The sequence below is a fragment of the Aedes albopictus genome, chromosome 1 (assembly GCF_035046485.1).
Source record: "Aedes albopictus strain Foshan chromosome 1, AalbF5, whole genome shotgun sequence".
NCBI classification, from domain to species: Eukaryota; Metazoa; Arthropoda; class Insecta; order Diptera; family Culicidae; genus Aedes; species Aedes albopictus.
In genome coordinates, this window is record NC_085136.1 from 109,012,869 (window position 1) to 109,031,049 (window position 18,181).

General features: G+C 41.6%; 2 protein-coding genes across 3 annotated transcripts in view; one reads left to right on the forward strand and one right to left on the reverse strand.

Moving 5' to 3' along the window:
• The window catches only part of LOC115269571 (cadherin-86C), a 589,109-nt gene that overhangs the window by 269,802 nt on the left and 301,126 nt on the right, over nt 1-18,181 (reverse strand). The window lies entirely within an intron of this gene.
• LOC115254854 (uncharacterized) lies at nt 9,737-10,569 on the forward strand. Its single transcript, XM_029852540.2, has 2 exons — nt 9,737-9,896; nt 9,962-10,569. Exons 1-2 carry the CDS (start codon nt 9,779-9,781, stop codon nt 10,498-10,500), a joined length of 657 nt encoding a protein of 218 aa, XP_029708400.2. The 5' UTR covers nt 9,737-9,778; the 3' UTR covers nt 10,501-10,569.

Consider the following 18,181-nt stretch of genomic DNA (forward strand, 5'->3'; position numbering starts at 1 on the left):
CGTGTTTTATAAGTTTCACCATTCCATCTAAGAAAAGTGCCTATCAATTATTTTTTGAAAAATCTTTTAGATTTTTTTTAAGAATTCCTCTGAGTATTCTCTTAGTTTTATCGAAAAATTATTGAAAAAATCAAAACTCAAAATCAAAATCGTAAATTCCTACCAGTACTTCCTCAGTTTTTCCTCGAAGTATAACTCGAAGACTTGTCCAAGAATTCCTGAACGAATTTCCCCTGAAATTCAGGCATTTTAAAAAAATCCCGAAAACTTTTTAGGAATTCCTGTAAAGCTTACTCGAGAAATTATTTTCAATTGCTTCGATAACACCCCCGAGAACTTCCATTTATAGCTCTACCAATATTTATTTATATATTCTTCAAGAATTGTAGTTTTAATATTTTTTTTAGAAATTTCTCTATGCTCAGCGAATCGCTCAGTATGGCGATTCTCCAGAAATTTATCCAAGAAATTTCTCCAAATATTCATCCAGAAGCTTTTTTTTTCAAAATTGCAGCAGAAACTCCAGAACTATTTCCGAGTATTTTCTCGAGATTCCTTCAGTAATTCTTAATGATGGTCCCACCTCCAATTCCAACGAAAGTTCTTCTATAAAGTTCACCGAATGTTTATCCATAGATTCGTTCTCTCCTGAAATTATTTCGAAAGTTTCTGCAAGAATTTTCCAAGAAATTTCGCCGAATATTGCTCCACAAATTCATTGAGAAATTCTTTCCGAAGTTCCTTCGAGAACATATATTCAAAAATTCACATTTTTTTCAAGGATTCATCTTAAGATTCTTTTTAAAAGTTTTCTTCAAAACTCAAGCAAAGGTTCTCTTAGGGATTCGTCCCAAAATTCTTAGGGAAAAATTTTTGTAGAATGTTATTCTAAGATGTTTTTAAATAGTTTCTAAGACTTTTCATTGGGATTCTCATAGAAATTTCTCCTAAATTAATTCTGATTTTTTTTTCAGAAATTCATACGGATTTTTTTTTCTCAAATATTGTTGTATAAACTCTTCTGGATATGCCTTTAAGTATTAATGCGGGAATTCCTCCAAATTTGTTTGAGAATTCTTTCCGGAATCCTAATATTCTTTATAAATTGCTCCGCGGAATCCTTAAGAACTTCGTTGAAAAAGTTTTTCAGAAATTTTTTGAGAATACCTAGAAAAATTGCTCATACAGAAGTTCGTCTGGCATTCCTAAAAAAAATACCTGTAGAAACTATTTCTCTTTTAACTCCACTAGAAATTATAAAAATGGTTCATGCCTAAATTTCCCCAAGGATTTTTCTAGAATTTTAAACTAAGATTCCTAAAAGTTTGTTTAAAGATATTTTTAAATAGTTCCTAAAATTTTTCATTAGGTTTAACCCAGGAATTTCTCCGAAATGAATCCAGAAATTCTCAAAAAATCATCCGGATTTATTTTCAAAAATTGGTCTAGAAAATCTTCCGGGAATGCCTTTAAACATTGATGTAAGAATACCTCCAAATTTGATCGAGAATTCTTCCAGGAATCCTAAAATTCTTTATAAACTTTCCGACGAAACCTCAAGCATTTCGTTGGAGAAGTTTTTCAGATTTTTTTTAGAATTCTTATGAGGAATCTTCAAAAAACCGTGCAGAAACTATTTCTCTGATATCTCCACCAGAAATTATGAAAATAACTCATGCTTAAATTTCTCCTAGGATTATTCTAGAATGTTATTCTAAGACTCCTGAAAAGTTTGTTTAAAGATATTTTTAAATAGTTCCTAAGATTTTTCATAAGAATTCTCTCAGAAAGTCATACTTAAATTCTTCCAGAATATCTTTTGGAATTATTTTCAAAAATTGCTTTAGAAACTCTTCCAGGAATGCCTTCAATCCTTTATGTGAGAATTCCTCCAAATTTGTTAGAGAATTCTTTCCGGAACCCTAATATTCTTTATAAATTTCTCCGCGGAATCCTCAAGAATTTCGTTGAAAGTTTTTCAAAATGCTCATCCGGAAGTTCATCCGAGCATTCTTCAGAAATCTGCAGAAAATATAGTTCTGATTTTTCCACTAGAAAATATTAAAATGGTTCACAACCAAATTTATCCAAGGATTCTTCTAGAATATTATTCTAAGATTCCTAAAAAGTCCTTTTTAGGAAATTCTTTAGGTTTGTTCAGATATTTTTTTTCAAAGACTTCCTAAGATTCCCCCAGAAATTTCTCTAAAGTTCATCCTAAAATTCCTTCAAAAATTCTTCTGGAAAATCTGTAAAAAATATTCTCAAGAAGCTCTTACGAGGATGCCTTTAAACATTGATACGAGAATCACTTGAAATAGTTATGAGAATTCTTCCAGAAATCCTAAAATTCTCTTCATTTTTATTTCCCAGGAATCCTGAAGAACTTCGTAGAAGTTTTTCAGATTTTTTTATTTCGAATTCCTAGAAACATTGCTCCTCCAGAAGTTTGTCTAGAAGGATTCCTAGAAAAATCAAGCAGAAACTATTTTTCTCCACTAGAAATTATTGAAATGATTCAGACCCAAATTCCTTCCACATATTTTTTTTTTCAAATAGTTCCTAAGAATTTTCTCTTGGATTCTCCCAGAAATTTTTCCAAAACACATCCTGAAATTCATTCAAAAATTCATCTGGAAAATCTTCCAAAAACTGCTTTAGAAACTCTCCCGGGAATACATTTAGAAATTTATGTGAGAATTCCTTGAAATTGTTTTGAGAATTCTTCCCCAAAAGTCTTCATATTGTTTTTTTCTTAGAATTTTTCTTAGAATTTCTAAAAAAATGCTGCTTTAGAAGTTTGTGTTGGAATTCCTATAAAAATCCAGCAGAAGTTTATAAAAAAGTCTGTTTTAGAAAGTCTGCTCAGCGATTTTCTTTCAAACAGTTCCTCAGATTCTTCTTGAGGATTCTCCAAGATATTTCTTCGAAATTTATCTTGACATTCCTTCAAAAATTCTTCCGGAAAATCTTCCAAAAGTTGCACTGGAAACTCTTCCGGGGATGCCTTCGGAAATTCATGTGAGAATTCTTTGAAATGGTTATGAGAACTCTTCCAAGAATCCTAAAATTCTCTTTATTTTTTTCAAAGGAATCCTGAAAGATTTTATTGGAGAAGTTTTGCACTTTTTTGTGAATTTCTAGAAAAATTGCTTCTCCAGAAGTTCGTTTTTGGATTCCTACAAAAATCCAGCAAGAATTATTTTTCCGTTTTCTCCACTAGATATTTAAAAAATGATTTATGCCAAAATTCCTCCTAGGACTCACCTAGAATGTTATTCCAAGATTCTTAAAAAGTCCTTTTTAGAAGGTTCTTCAAAGTTTTTTTTTTCAAGAGTTCCACAGATCCTACTTTAGGATTCTTCCTAATTTTTCTCCAAAATACATCCCGAAATTCCTCTAACATTTCTCTTGGAACTTCAATCAAAAACTATTTTCCAAACTATTCGGAAGATCCCTTAAATTTTTTTTTTCGTAAGGAACTCCGAAATCCTTAGGAAATCTTTTATCAATTTTACCAAGAATACTCCCAAAAATGCCGTTACGAAATACGAACTCTTTCGAAAATTCTTCCAAAAAATATTCCATGGATATTTTCAGGCATCTTTTCGTGGACTCAATAGGAATAATGATATCTTCGTAATTACAGTAATATCGTAAAATCATTTTCAATGAATCAACGGAGGAATAACTGAAGCCCTAAAAGAAAACCTGACCAAGTGGAGGACGATCTGCGGACCCTACGCAGAGTGTGGAACTGGAGACAAACAGCCATGGACCGAGTGGAATGGAGGCAGCTACTATGTATTTTTTTTGGAAAATTTAGGAAGCATGTTACGGCGAATTGCAAAAATGATTCCCGAAACGAAATTATAAAAAAAACGCTCCATCTTGAAAACAAAAAAAGATAAGTACAGTTTTTTATACATAATTCCGGAAATAGTAAATTGAGAATTTTTAAACAAATAATAGTGGAAATTTTTAAACAAAAAAAAATATAAAGAAATGTTTGAGGGGTTTCCTGAGGAGTAATTTTTGAAAAATTTCTGATTTGATTGAAGAATATTCTGATTCTTTTTTAAGAAATTTTTGAAACGATGTAAGATAATCAAGGATTAATGAAAATAATAAAAAAAAAAATCTTGAAGGTGTTTATTTCTATTTTGAGAAGAGATGAATGAAGGAAATTTAAAATATGTCAAAAGAAATGACTAAAAAAAATGCAAGTTGAAATTTACATGGTTTTTTTACTGCACGTCATTCTCTTTGGACAAAAAATAAAAAAATAAAAAACTTCAGCTATTATAATTAGGAAAGTTCTATATTGGCAATAATGGCGAACTTTGCATGAATTTTTAAAAGAAACATTTTATTTAAAGCAAACTTTCCTGAGAATTCGAGGAGAGATAATAGCAAATTTAAGAAACCCACCATATTGTATTGAAAAAGATCTAAAAACTGCTTCCTGAATTTTCGTTACGAGAATTCCACTGTACCATTGTGGTAGCTGAGCAGTGGAGTTATGTCAGAATCTTTCATGAACATTTTTCAAAAATTTATCCACGAGTTTCAGAACAAGGTTTCCACGTTAGATAGTGTGTGCTGAGGGTGACGTGCTTGCCACACGACAAAATAATACAAATGGTTATTTTCAGAGAAAGCTCTCAGTTTATTACCGTGGAAGTGCTCATTTAACACTAAGCATCCCTTTGTGCCAAGAACAAGAAGCAGAAGTATTGCAAATTTGCTGAGATCCCTAGCTTGAGAACGTTTGCAAACTCCGGAGTTAAACTTTGGAAATCCGAATTAAAATTTCAAACTCCAAATTGTAAACTTCCAACTGTAAACTCCAAACTCCAAATTCCAAATTCCAAAATCCAAATTCCAAAATCCAAAATCCAAAATCCAAAATCCAAAATCCAAAATCCAAAATCCAAAATCCAAAATCCAAAATCCAAAATCCAAAATCCAAAATCCAAAATCCAAAATCCAAAATCCAAAATCCAAAATCCAAAATCCAAAATCCAAAATCCAAAATCCAAAATCCAAAATCCAAAATCCAAAATCCAAAATCCAAAATCCAAAATCCAAAATCCAAAATCCAAAATCCAAAATCCAAAATCCAAAATCCAAAATCCAAAATCCAAAATCCAAAATCCAAAATCCAAAATCCAAAATCCAAAATCCAAAATCCAAAATCCAAATTCCAAAATCTAAATTCAAATTCCAAATTCCAAATTCCAAAATCCAAATTCCAAAATCCAAAATCCAAAATCCAAAATCCAAAATCCAAAATCCAAAATCCAAATTAAAATTCCAAATTCCAAATTCCAAATTCCAAATTCAAAATTCCAAATTCCAAATTCCAAATTCCAAATTCCAAATTCAAAATTCAAAATTCGAAATTCGAAATTCCAAATTCCAAATTCCAAATTCCAAATTCCAAATTCCAAATTCCAAATTCCAAATTCCAAATTCCAAATTCGAAATTCCAAATTCCAAATTCCAAATTCCCAATTTACAAATTCCAAATTCTAAATTCCAAATTCCAAATTCCAAATTCCAAATTCCAAATTCCAAATTCCAAATTCCAAATTCCAAATTCCAAATTCCAAATTCCAAATTCCAAATTCCAAATTCCAAATTCCAAATTCCAAATTCCAAATTCCAAATTCCAAATTCCAAATTCCAAATTCCAAATTCCAAATTCCAAATTCCAAATGATTTCTGATTTCTGATTTCTGATTTCTGATTTCTGATTTCTGATTTCTGATTTCTGATTTCTGATTTCTGATTTCTGATTTCTGATTTCTGATTTCTGATTTCTGATTTCTGATTTCTGATTTCTGATTTCTGATTTCTGATTTCTGATTTCTGATTTCTGATTTCTGATTTCTGATTTCTGATTTCTGATTTCTGATTTCTGATTTCTTGTTTACTCCAGTGGCATGTGTACCTTAATCACGATTTAAATCTCAGTTTAAAGGTATACAAAGGAAACACCAGTAGTAAAGACCTGCACAGCCTAATGCTGCAGACCATCTCACACATTCCGCACGGATCAAACATAAAAAATGACTACCTCTTCGAGTCGTGTAAACTGGCGAGTACAGTATGTACCGAGAGCAGTTTCGGCGGACAGGAGGGAATGGATGTTCTTTTCCACACACTTTACCGATGTGACCATCTGTATTCTGTAAACGATTTACCCAGTAACAAATGTCTTGTCCGCGGAGAAGAGCTACTTTCTCCAACAAAAACAGCTCTCAACCACCGAGGAGCAGAGGTAGAAGGGGGCATCGTGTGTTTTGCTCGTTTGTTCGTTAAAATCGCGTTTCTCACGCTGCTGTTGCTGGTTGGTACCGGTGGTGTTGTCAATTTGCAGTCGAACTGTTCCACGACGATTAATTAGCTCCCCTAGTCTCATTAGAGAGCGATTCGATAGCAAGCGCGTTCCCAGGGTTTCTGCTGCGGTTGTTAGTCATCAGATTAGTGAGATATGTGTCTGGGCATAGTACCGAACCGCGTGTATAATCGTACCAGGAGGTGTAAACACACGAGCAATCTCTCCGCAGTCCAACCAAACTACAAGGCGCCAGATTCTTTTCTACTCGAATCTGAATCTCGCGCGCTCTACTCTCGGACGTAGGCAGGCCTAGCAGAGTGGAGCGGGTGGACAACGCGGAAGACTCTTCTTCTGGCCCGGGCGTTGAGTGTGAGATATTCGCTTGCGGACTACCGTTTCTGGAGAATTGAAAAGAGATTGACGACGAACTCGCGTAGAACTTCCCGCGCTGCTAGAGCTGTTGCTCTGCGGAGGTAAGGAATCAACCAACCTCTGAGTGTGCTATTTAGAGTGTGGCTGAGGACGGACACATGCTCGCATATCGGTTGGGGGAGAAAAACAGAAAACTCATCCCTCTCGTCGTTGAGAGATGTAGGTATGCAATCGCTTCTACGTGTGGTGTGTGGGCAAGGCAGGAGGTATCAACTGTTCCTCATCAGGTCGGCGTTGGTGCTGTTGGTGCTGCTGCTGCTGCCATTGCCTGATTGTTCCGCTCCTCTCTGGGAGTTTTGCGTTTTTTCCCTGCGCTCAAGATCCGTTGGTGAGATAGGTCGGTCGGTCGGTTGGCTGGTCGGAAGGAGACATCGCCGGCGACTCTCGATTTTGAAAATCGTTGTTTTTGGGATTGCGGATGGATGATCGTCGTCGTCTCGGCGCGCGCGGTGGCGGAGTGTTCTCGGAGAGAGCAGGAAGGGGTCTCTAACCTCTGTCCCAGATTGGCAGCCTCAGCGGTCATGGGCTCCTGGTAACCGAGGGACCGAATCCTCTCTCGAAGTAGAATGGAGAGCTGGCGTCGTCGCCGCTGCTAGTTCAGACGAACAACGATTCCTTACGGCTTCTTGAGGAATTTCGAAGAGAGGATTTCTGACTGTAATAGCGCTTGAATGGCTTTGGGTAGAAAAAGGCGCTCGATTTGGAAACCATTCGCGCGAACAAGGCGGAAAAAGAACCTACATAGATCCAAATCGTAGCTTGTGTTGACCCAGATTAATGACGACGACGACCAGGATGTCGTCGAATGCAGTTGGAGTTCGTTTGCAAAGGGCACAGAAGAGGTCGCGCCCACCAGAGCGTTTGCATATATGGTAAGCAATTGACACCCTTGAGGGGAAAAAACTCATAGTTCGAAGCACCCATAGAGCACCTAGCTAACGAAGACGACAATTTTAGGTCCGGACTGGAAGAGACATGGATGACGACGCTAATGATTGCAATCGCTGGAAGGCTGCACGATTTTCTCCAGATGTGCATTAACGGAAACATGCTGGAGGATGCTCGAAGGCTGCCCTTGGGCCATGTAGGTTGTTGGCCTACATTTCAGAATGAATCAATCGCAAAAGAAGACGTTCTAGATATGATACATGCTGCCATTTCTGCTATCTTTTTTGTAGATTATCAAAACAGTCTTAAGTCATGTAGTATTTTTGAAGAAGGTTTTTGAACAAAATGAGAGTTTAAAGGCAAAGTTAAATTAATGAAGAAAGCCATGCAATTTTCTATACAATACACGGAACCGAAATCGAAAATCAGAAATCAGTAATCGGTAATCAGAAATCAGAAATCAGAAATCAGAAATCAGAAATCAGAAATCAGAAATCAGAAATCAGAAATCAGAAATCAGAAATCAGAAATCAGAAATCAGAAACCAGAAATCAGAAATCAGAAATCAGAAATCAGAAATCAGAAATCAGAAATCAGAAATCAGAAATCAGAAATCAGAAATCAGAAATCAGAAATCAGACATCAGAAATCAGAAATCAGAAATCAGAAATCAGAAATCAGAAATCAGAAAACAGAAATCAGAAATCAGAAATCAGAAATCAGAAATCAGAAATCAGAAATCAGAAATCAGAAATCAGAAATCAGAAATCAGAAATCAGAAATCAGAAATCAGAAATCAGAAATCAGAAATCAGAAATCAGAAATCAGAAATCAGAAATCAGAAATCAGAAATCAGAAATCAGAAATCAGAAATCAGAAATCAGAAATCAGAAATCAGAAATCAGAAATCAGAAATCAGAAATCAGAAATCAGAAATCAGAAATCAGAAATCAGAAATCAGAAATCAGAAATCAGAAATCAGAAATCAGAAATCAGAAATCAGAAATCAGAAATCAGAAATCAGAAATCAGAAATCAGAAATCAGAAATCAGAAATCAGAAATCAGAAATCAGAAATCAGAAATCAGAAATCAGAAATCAGAAATCAGAAATCAGAAATCAGAAATCAGAAATCAGAAATCAGAAATCAGAAATCAGAAATCAGAAATCAGAAATCAGAAATCAGAAATCAGAAATCAGAAATCAGAAATCAGAAATCAGAAATTAGAAATCAGAAATCAGAAATCAGAAATCAAAAATCAGAAATCAGAAATCAGAAATCAGAAATCAGAAATCAGAAATCAGAAATCAGAAATCAGAAATCAGAAATCAGAAATCAGAAATCAGAAATCACTGGGTTCCGTTCGGAATCCTAACTGGATTCCGTTCGGAATCCTCACTGGATTCCGTTCGGAATCTTCACTAGGCCTCGGAGATGAACCAGCCATCGGCTGAAAGTCTCGATAATAAAGATAATAATAACAATCTTCACTAGGATTCCGTTCGGAATCTTCACTAGGATTCCGTTCGGAATCTTCACTAGGATTCCGTTCGGAATCTTCACTAGGGACTGTCCAATAATTACGTAAGGGATTTTTTTCGATTTTTCGACACCCCCTCCTCCCTTGTAAGATTTTTTGTATGGAAAGCCAAATATTTTTGTATGGCGCGTAAGATTTCTCAAACCCCCCCTCCCCCTATAAACCCTTACGTAATTAATGGATAGCCCCCTGGGATTCCGTTCGGAATCCTCACTAGGATTCCGTTCGGAATCCTCACTAGGATTCCGTTCGGAATCCTCACTAGGATTCCGTTCGGAATCCTCACCAGGATTCCGTTCGGAATCCTCACTAGGATTCCGATTAGAATCTCCTAGAACTTTTTTTCTTGTTTGATTGATTCATCGGTAGTTTCGGTGCACAACCCGCCACGCACATTTCCAGTCCGAACTGAACCGTTCACCAAGCTTATCTGACTTGGACGCGTGCAGAGCTTGTTCCCGAACGCATCACAGCAGCTTATCAGAGCTTGTATAACAGTGTGTTCAATTTGAAAGCGGTAGCTATTAGCAAGTATTCCTACACTGATAAATCGATTTCCCGGGGAAGTCTTGATGCAAAACCAAAACGGTTTATCAGCCAGTAAAATTGCCTATAAAATCGCGGAGTTGTCCTGCAGTCTTCATCAGAAGATGAACGTCTGCTCTATCGTCAGCATGTTGTTCTTCGTAGGTGAGTTCTTGAACGCGTTTTCCTCCGTATTCTATCAGCGCTCATGCTTTCCATCACATCCCCAGTTCTCGGCGGTCTCCTCCTCACCCAAAGCGTCTGGTCCGAGGACGTTCCGGAGTCCTGTATCGCCGCCAGCTGCACCACCTTCCAGCAGATCAACACCCTGTACTGTCACGCCAATCCGGCCCGATTTTGCCAGTGTCGTCCCGCCGTAGGTGGCGGCTGGACGCTCCAGGTGATGCCCTGCCCGGAACCGGAAACCATGTTCAGCTTCCGCCATCAGGTGTGCGTCCATCCGTCGATGTGGGACGACGCCGAGTGTGGCCCGTCCGGACCCGGTGGAGACGAAGATGAAACCGACTTGGAAAATGTGATTCTTGGTTGTGAGGCGGCACCTTGCGGAACGTACGAGGAGATCAACACCCTTACGTGCCATCCGGACGCGAAACGGTTCTGCCAGTGTAGGCCGGTGTCGACGCAGGAGGAATATCCGAATAGAGGGCTGTTTCAGGCGATATCCATGCCTTGCGCCCAGGGAACTTCGTTCAGTTTTGGACTGCAGACGTGTGCCCATGATGCGCTGTGGATCAATACGTGTCCTTGAATGTACCACATGTTTTTATCAAGTTTTTTTTTGTATCAGTTATTGAATAAACTTCTCACAGAATTTGTATTCAAAATTAAAGGAATTTTAGAAGCAATCCTTGCAGATCTCTGGAAGAATTGATGAGGGTAACTTTGGAGATACTTTTGAATGAATTCGGAGTTTTTGAAGCATATTCTGGAGAAATCCCTATTAGATCTGAAAGAGCGAAGCTTCGAAGGAATTTCTAAAGGATTCCATGGAGGAATGTCTGGAGAAGTCGATGGAATGTTTTCGAAAGGAAGAATTCCGTGGAGAATTATCTGAATGCAACTAGCGAGACTTAAACATTCACGGAACTTGATCTCCGGAGGAATTCCTGGAGGAATCTCCGGAGGAATTCCTGGAGGAACCTCCGGAGGAATTCCTGGAGGAATCTCCGGAGGAATTCCTGGAGGAATCTTCGGAGGAATTCCTGGAGGAATCCCCGGAGGAATTCCTGGAGGAATCTCCGGAGGAATTCCTGGAGGAATCTCCGGAGGAATTCCTGGAGGAATCTCCGGAGGAATTCCTGGAGGAATCTCCGGAGGAATTCCTGGAGGAATCTCCGGAGGAATTCCTGGAGGAATCTCCGGAGGAATTCCTGGAGGAATCTCCGGAGGAATTCCTGGAGGAATCTCCGGAGGAATTCCTGGAGGAATCTCCGGAGGAATTCCTGGAGGAATCTCCGGAGGAATTCCTGGAGGAATCTCCGGAGGAATTCCTGGAGGAATCTCCGGAGGAATTCCTGGAGGAATCTCCGGAGGAATTCCTGGAGGAATCTCCGGAGGAATTCCTGGAGGAATCTCCGGAGGAATTCCTGGAGGAATCTCCGGAGGAATTCCTGGAGGAATCTCCGGAGGAATTCCTGGAGGAATCTCCGGAGGAATTCCTGGAGGAATCTCCGGAGGAATTCCTGGAGGAATCTCCGGAGGAATTCCTGGAGGAATCTCCGGAGGAATTCCTGGAGGAATCTCCGGAGGAATTCCTGGAGGAATCTCCGGAGGAATTCCTGGAGGAATCTCCGGAGGAATTCCTGGAGGAATCTCCGGAGGAATTCCTGGAGGAATCTCCGGAGGAATTCCTGGAGGAATCTCCGGAGGAATTCCTGGAGGAATCTCCGGAGGAATTCCTGGAGGAATCTCCGGAGGAATTCCTGGAGGAATCTCCGGAGGAATTCCTGGAGGAATCTCCGGAGGAATTCCTGGAGGAATCTCCGGAGGAATTCCTGGAGGAATCTCCGGAGGAATTCCTGGAGGAATCTCCGGAGGAATTCCTGGAGGAATCTCCGGAGGAATTCCTGGAGGAATCTCCGGAGGAATTCCTGGAGGAATCTCCGGAGGAATTCCTGGAGGAATCTCCGGAGGAATTCCTGGAGGAATCTCCGGAGGAATTCCTGGAGGAATCTCCGGAGGAATTCCTGGAGGAATCTCCGGAGGAATTCCTGGAGGAATCTCCGGAGGAATTCCTGGAGGAATCTCCGGAGGAATTCCTGGAGGAATCTCCGGAGGAATTCCTGGAGGAATCTCCGGAGGAATTCCTGGAGGAATCTCCGGAGGAATTCCTGGAGGAATCTCCGGAGGAATTCCTGGAGGAATCTCCGGAGGAATTCCTGGAGGAATCTCCGGAGGAATTCCTGGAGGAATCTCCGGAGGAATTCCTGGAGGAATCTCCGGAGGAATTCCTGGAGGAATCTCCGGAGGAATTCCTGGAGGAATCTCCGGAGGAATTCCTGGAGGAATCTCCGGAGGAATTCCTGGAGGAATCTCCGGAGGAATTCCTGGAGGAATCTCCGGAGGAATTCCTGGAGGAATCTCCGGAGGAATTCCTGGAGGAATCTCCGGAGGAATTCCTGGAGGAATCTCCGGAGGAATTCCTGGAGGAATCTCCGGAGGAATTCCTGGAGGAATCTCCGGAGGAATTCCTGGAGGAATCTCCGGAGGAATTCCTGGAGGAATCTCCGGAGGAATTCCTGGAGGAATCTCCGGAGGAATTCCTGGAGGAATCTCCGGAGGAATTCCTGGAGGAATCTCCGGAGGAATTCCTGGAGGAATCTCCGGAGGAATTCCTGGAGGAATCTCCGGAGGAATTCCTGGAGGAATCTCCGGAGGAATTCCTGGAGGAATCTCCGGAGGAATTCCTGAAGGAATCTCCGGAGGAATTCCTGAAGGAATCTCCGGAGGAATTCCTGAAGGAATCTCTGGAGGGATTCCTGAAGGAATCTTCGGAGGGATTCCTGAAGGAATCTCCGGAGGGATTCCTGAAGGAATCTCCGGAGGGATTCCTGAAGGAATCTCCGGAGGGATTCCTGAAGGAATCTCCGGAGGGATTCCTGAAGGAATCTCCGGAGGGATTCCTGAAGGAATCTCCGGAGGGATTCCTGAAGGAATCTCCGGAGGGATTCCTGAAGGAATCTCCGGAGGGATTCCTGAAGGAATCTCCGGAGGGATTCCTGAAGGAATCTCCGGAGGGATTCCTGAAGGAATCTCCGGAGGGATTCCTGAAGGAATCTCCGGAGGAGTTCCTGGAGGAATCTCCGGAGGAGTTCCTGGAGGAATCTCCGGAGGAGTTCCTGGAGGAATCTCCGGAGGAGTTCCTGGAGGAATCTCCGGAGGAGTTCCTGGAGGAATCTCCGGAGGAGTTCCTGGAGGAATCTCCGGAGGAGTTCCTGGAGGAATCTCCGGAGGAGTTCCTGGAGGAATCTCCGGAGGAGTTCCTGGAGGAATCTCCGGAGGAGTTCCTGGAGGAATCTCCGGAGGAGTTCCTGGAGGAATCTCCGGAGGAGTTCCTGGAGGAATCTCCGGAGGAGTTCCTGGAGGAATCTCCGGAGGAGTTCCTGGAGGAATCTCCGGAGGAGTTCCTGGAGGAATCTCCGGAGGAGTTCCTGGAGGAATCTCCGGAGGAGTTCCTGGAGGAATCTCCGGAGGAGTTCCTGGAGGAATCTCCGGAGGAGTTCCTGGAGGAATCTCCGGAGGAGTTCCTGGAGGAATCTCCGGAGGAGTTCCTGGAGGAATCTCCGGAGGAGTTCCTGGAGGAATCTCCGGAGGAGTTCCTGGAGGAATCTCCGGAGGAGTTCCTGGAGGAATCTCCGGAGGAGTTCCTGGAGGAATCTCCGGAGGAGTTCCTGGAGGAATCTCCGGAGGAGTTCCTGGAGGAATCTCCGGAGGAGTTCCTGGAGGAATCTCCGGAGGAGTTCCTGGAGGAATCTCCGGGGGAGTTCCTGGAGGAATCTCCGGGGGAGTTCCTGGAGGAATCTCCGGGGGAGTTCCTGGAGGAATCTCCGGAGGAGTTCCTGGAGGAATCTCCGGAGGAGTTCCTGGAGGAATCTCCGGAGGAGTTCCTGGAGGAATCTCCGGAGGAGTTCCTGGAGGAATCTCCGGAGAAGTTCCTGGAGGAATCTCCGGAGGAGTTCCTGGAGGAATCTCCGGAGGAGTTACTGGAGGAATCTCCGGAGGAGTTCCTGGAGGAATCTCCGGAGGAGTTCCTGGAGGAATCTCCGGAGGAGTTCCTGGAGGAATCTCCGGAGGAGTTCCTGGAGGAATCTCCGGAGGAGTTCCTGGAGGAATCTCCGGAGGAGTTCCTGGAGGAATCTCCGGAGGAGTTCCTGGAGGAATCTCCGGAGGAGTTCCTGGAGGAATCTCCGGAGGAGTTCCTGGAGGAATCTCCGGAGGAGTTCCTGGAAGAATCTCCGGAGGAGTTCCTGGAGGAATCTCCGGAGGAGTTCCTGGAGGAATCTCCGGAGGAGTTCCTGGAGGAATCTCCGGAGGAGTTCCTGGAGGAATCTCCGGAGGAGTTCCTGGAGGAATCTCCGGAGGAGTTCCTGGAGGAATCTCCGGAGGAGTTCCTGGAGGAATCTCCGGAGGAGTTCCTGGAGGAATCTCCGGAGGAATTCCTGGAGGAATCTCCGGAGGAATTCCTGGAGGAATCTCCGGAGGAATTCCTGGAGGAATCTCCGGAGGAATTCCTGGAGGAATCTCCGGAGAAATTCCAGGAGGAATCTCCGGAGGAATTCCTGGAGGAATCTCCGAAGGAATCTCCAGAGGAATTCCTAGAGGAATCTCCGAAGGAATTCCTGGAGGAATGTCCGGAGGAATTCGTGGAGGAATCTCCGGAGGAATTCCTAGAGGAATCTCCGGAGGAATTCCTGGAGGAATCTCCGGAGGAATTCCTGGAGGAATCTCCGGAGGAATTCCTGGAGGAATCTCCGGAGGAATTCCTGGAGGAATCTCCGGAGGAATTCCTGGAGGAATCTCCGGAGGAATTCCTGGAGGAATCTCCGGAGGAATTCCTGGAGGAATCTCCGGAGGAATTCCTGGAGGAATCTCCGGAGGAATTCCTGGAGGAATCTCCGGAGGAATGCCTGGAGGAATGTCCGGAGGAATGCCTGGAGGAATGTCCGGAGGAATTCCTGGAGGAATGTCCGGAGGAATTCATGGAGGAATCTCCGGAGAAATTCCTGGAGGCATCTCCGGAGGAATTCCTGGAAGAATTTCTGGAGGAATTCCTAGAGGAATTTTTGGAGGTATTTCTGAAGGAATCTCCGGAAGGTTTTTTTCCGAGAAATTTCCGAAAAAAATACTGCAGGAATCTCCAGAGGAATCTTTGGAGGAATTATTGGAGAAATTTCCCTGATGCCACTCCTGGTGGCAAAACAAAATCCTGGAGAAATACGAGAAGTAACTGTGAGAGGAACCCATAAAATTACTGCTAGAGGAGACCTAGATGGAGCTTCTGGAGAAGTTACTGGAGGAAGGAATTCCCAGGTAAATCTAATAAACAATTCCTGGAGAAATCCCAAAAGGAATTCCTTGAGGATTCAAATAAGAAACGCCCAAAGAAAACGTAGACGAATCCCAAATAGTTCTATTTAAATGGTCTTTGAATCAAGACCGATGTTTATCTACATTCCCGACGTTTCGGCCTAGGGATTTGGCCTTTTTCAAGGGTCGTAGTGTCTACCGTCTATCGTTCTATTTAAAAAAAAATCCTGTAGAAATTCCAGATGGAACTCTTCCAAAGAAACATCAGAAGGAACTCATGGAGAGATTTTTTGTAGTACTTCTTATGGAAATCTTCGAGACATTTTATGAGAATCTCTGGCGAACTCCTAATTGATTTCCCGGTGGAACACCTGGAAGAATTTCAAGAGGATTTTCTGCGAAATCCAAAAAAAAACCTTCGTACGGAATGCCAGAAGATTCATCACAAAGAATCCTTCGTGGATCTACATTAATCACGAAAGTGATCTACATTAAATTTCCATTAAATTTCCCGTGAAGCCTTGTCAAGTATTTCTTCAAAAACTCCATTAAGTAAACGTCAGTATCCCAGCAGAATTCCTTCTATCGTTGTCCGAACCCTAATATTGCAATATATATAATCAGTATAGGGAATCGCGCCACTTGGGCGGTGGCTTCTATATTCGTCTGTTTTCCACTATAACCAAGTCAAATTTGAACCAATTGACACAACCTATGGAATGTGGTGAGATAGGTATGGTATCTACCCGTGTACAACATTTCAAGTCAATTGGTTCAAAATTGACTGAGTTATAGTGGAAAACAGACGAATATAGAAGCCACCGCCCAAGTGGCGCGATACCCTACAACCATAGTTCTCGCTTTTATACTATTAAAAGCTTCTCCAGAATCCCAGCGCGAGGTCTCTCATTTTCCTTGGAACGCTTCATAACTCTGTTGGAATTTCACCATTGTTCAGTCTGTGCAGCCTCTGGCGGAAGACGGTGTGAATTGTCTTGGCTTTAGAATGTATTACACTCTCTTCTCAGAGACGAATGCCCTAGAGGTAAAGTCTCTCTAAACAAAATAAAAACAAACACTTTCTAGCGTCACTCAGCGGATAAACCTAGAAGTAATTAGTTCACTATCGGACAGCTCTTGATGTCCTGATCAACTTTGACGAAGACGAAATTCTTCTATTTATGTTGTCAGATTCTATAGATACAGCGGTTATGAATTTCAATGTCTCACTAGCGCCACCCAGCCGATAAATCTAGAACCAACTAATTCATTATCGGATGATTCTTAATCTACTGATCAACTTTGCCGAAGACGAAATTCTTCCAAGTGGGCTGGGTTTCGAGTTTCAGCAGTTTAGATTTTCATCGGCTCACTAGCACCACCTAGCGGATAAACCTATGTCGAATTCGTTTTTGAACCTGGGTTGGAACTGGATTGGCGGAAAATGTGTAAACAAACAAACGTCAAACAATCTCAAACAAACTTTAGTACAAGCGAAACCGAAGTCGAGTTGGGGTTGAAACTGTGATCTCATACAGTTTCAACAATAGATATACACTAGAACTCCAATGGCGCTGTAGTCACTTTTCCTATTTAAATATTTTAATAGTTTTGATTGTAATAATTGGTTAGTTTTAAGTGTCCATCTTGTAGAGGATCTTTTGTTTTGGTAAACAAAATTGATTTGACACTTCTAGTACCGCTACTGACGCTGTAATGGCGTAGCAAACTAGATGTTAGTCACACGAACAGTCGCGACATTGGACTTCTGTGGCTAGTTATTCTATTGTTCCAACCCAGGTTGGAACTGAATCAAAAACGAAAACGACACTAGATTCAACTAGTTCACTATCGGTTGGCTCTTGATGTTCTGATCACCTTTGCCGGAGACTCATGTAAATACGCATTTGTGTACGTGAGCACTCGTAACACTCGTGATGCCTCTCTGATATTTGGCACTTTAATTATTGTCAATAACCTGGGCCACGTAGTCACTGCCAGCATGGAACTGGCAGCATATTCCTACACTAAGAATAAAATAGTTTTGAAATTAAAAAAATGCTAATTTCACCTATTTAAACGTCACCGAAACGGTTTGTTTACATCCAAAATTATGTTTTAAATCTCCAAAATCGACTCCAATTTTACTCTTAAAAGTTGCTATTTCCCATCTGGAATGACTTTTACTGTCATAATTCTCGATGACTATACCGGTAGACATCGGAATGATGACGAGAGCGGACCTGGTGTAGTGGTTAGAACACTTGACTATCACGCCGAGGACCTGGGATCGAATCCCACTCCCGACACACTCACAAAATGTGGGGTCTTCCTTCGGAAGGGAAGTAAATCGTGGGTCCCGAGATGAACTAGCCTAGGGTTAAAAATCTCGTTAATACAGACAAAAAAAAATCTCATACATAGTACTTGTCAGGTGGAAACTAGCCATCAAACGAGAATTTGATCTATCCTGCAATGGTCCGATTATTTCTCTATGGTGCGGAATTCGATAAGAAGTAGTGAAAAAGTGTACTTTTGGCCGGAAATACTCTTTTCATACACCTGCCACCAGATGTCGAAGTGGTAGTTAGCTTCCGAAAAATGAAACATCCATTATTGCTGACTGCACTCCAAATTGGACTGACACAATAGTGTGCACACACTTTCAAAGTGTGATTACAGCGCAGGGATACGTCGGATCGAATTTGGGTCTTTGGTGCACTTATTTCTTGTAAATGGAGGAATAAGTGCACCGAAGACGTCGAGACGATCCGAGGCAAATGTGCACTTTTATCACACTTTTAAGACGTACCAAAAAAAAAGTGTGATAGTCCAATTTGAGATGTAGTCTGCAATACTTATCTTATTTTTGTGCACAGTGCTTACTGCTTGCGCAGTAGAAA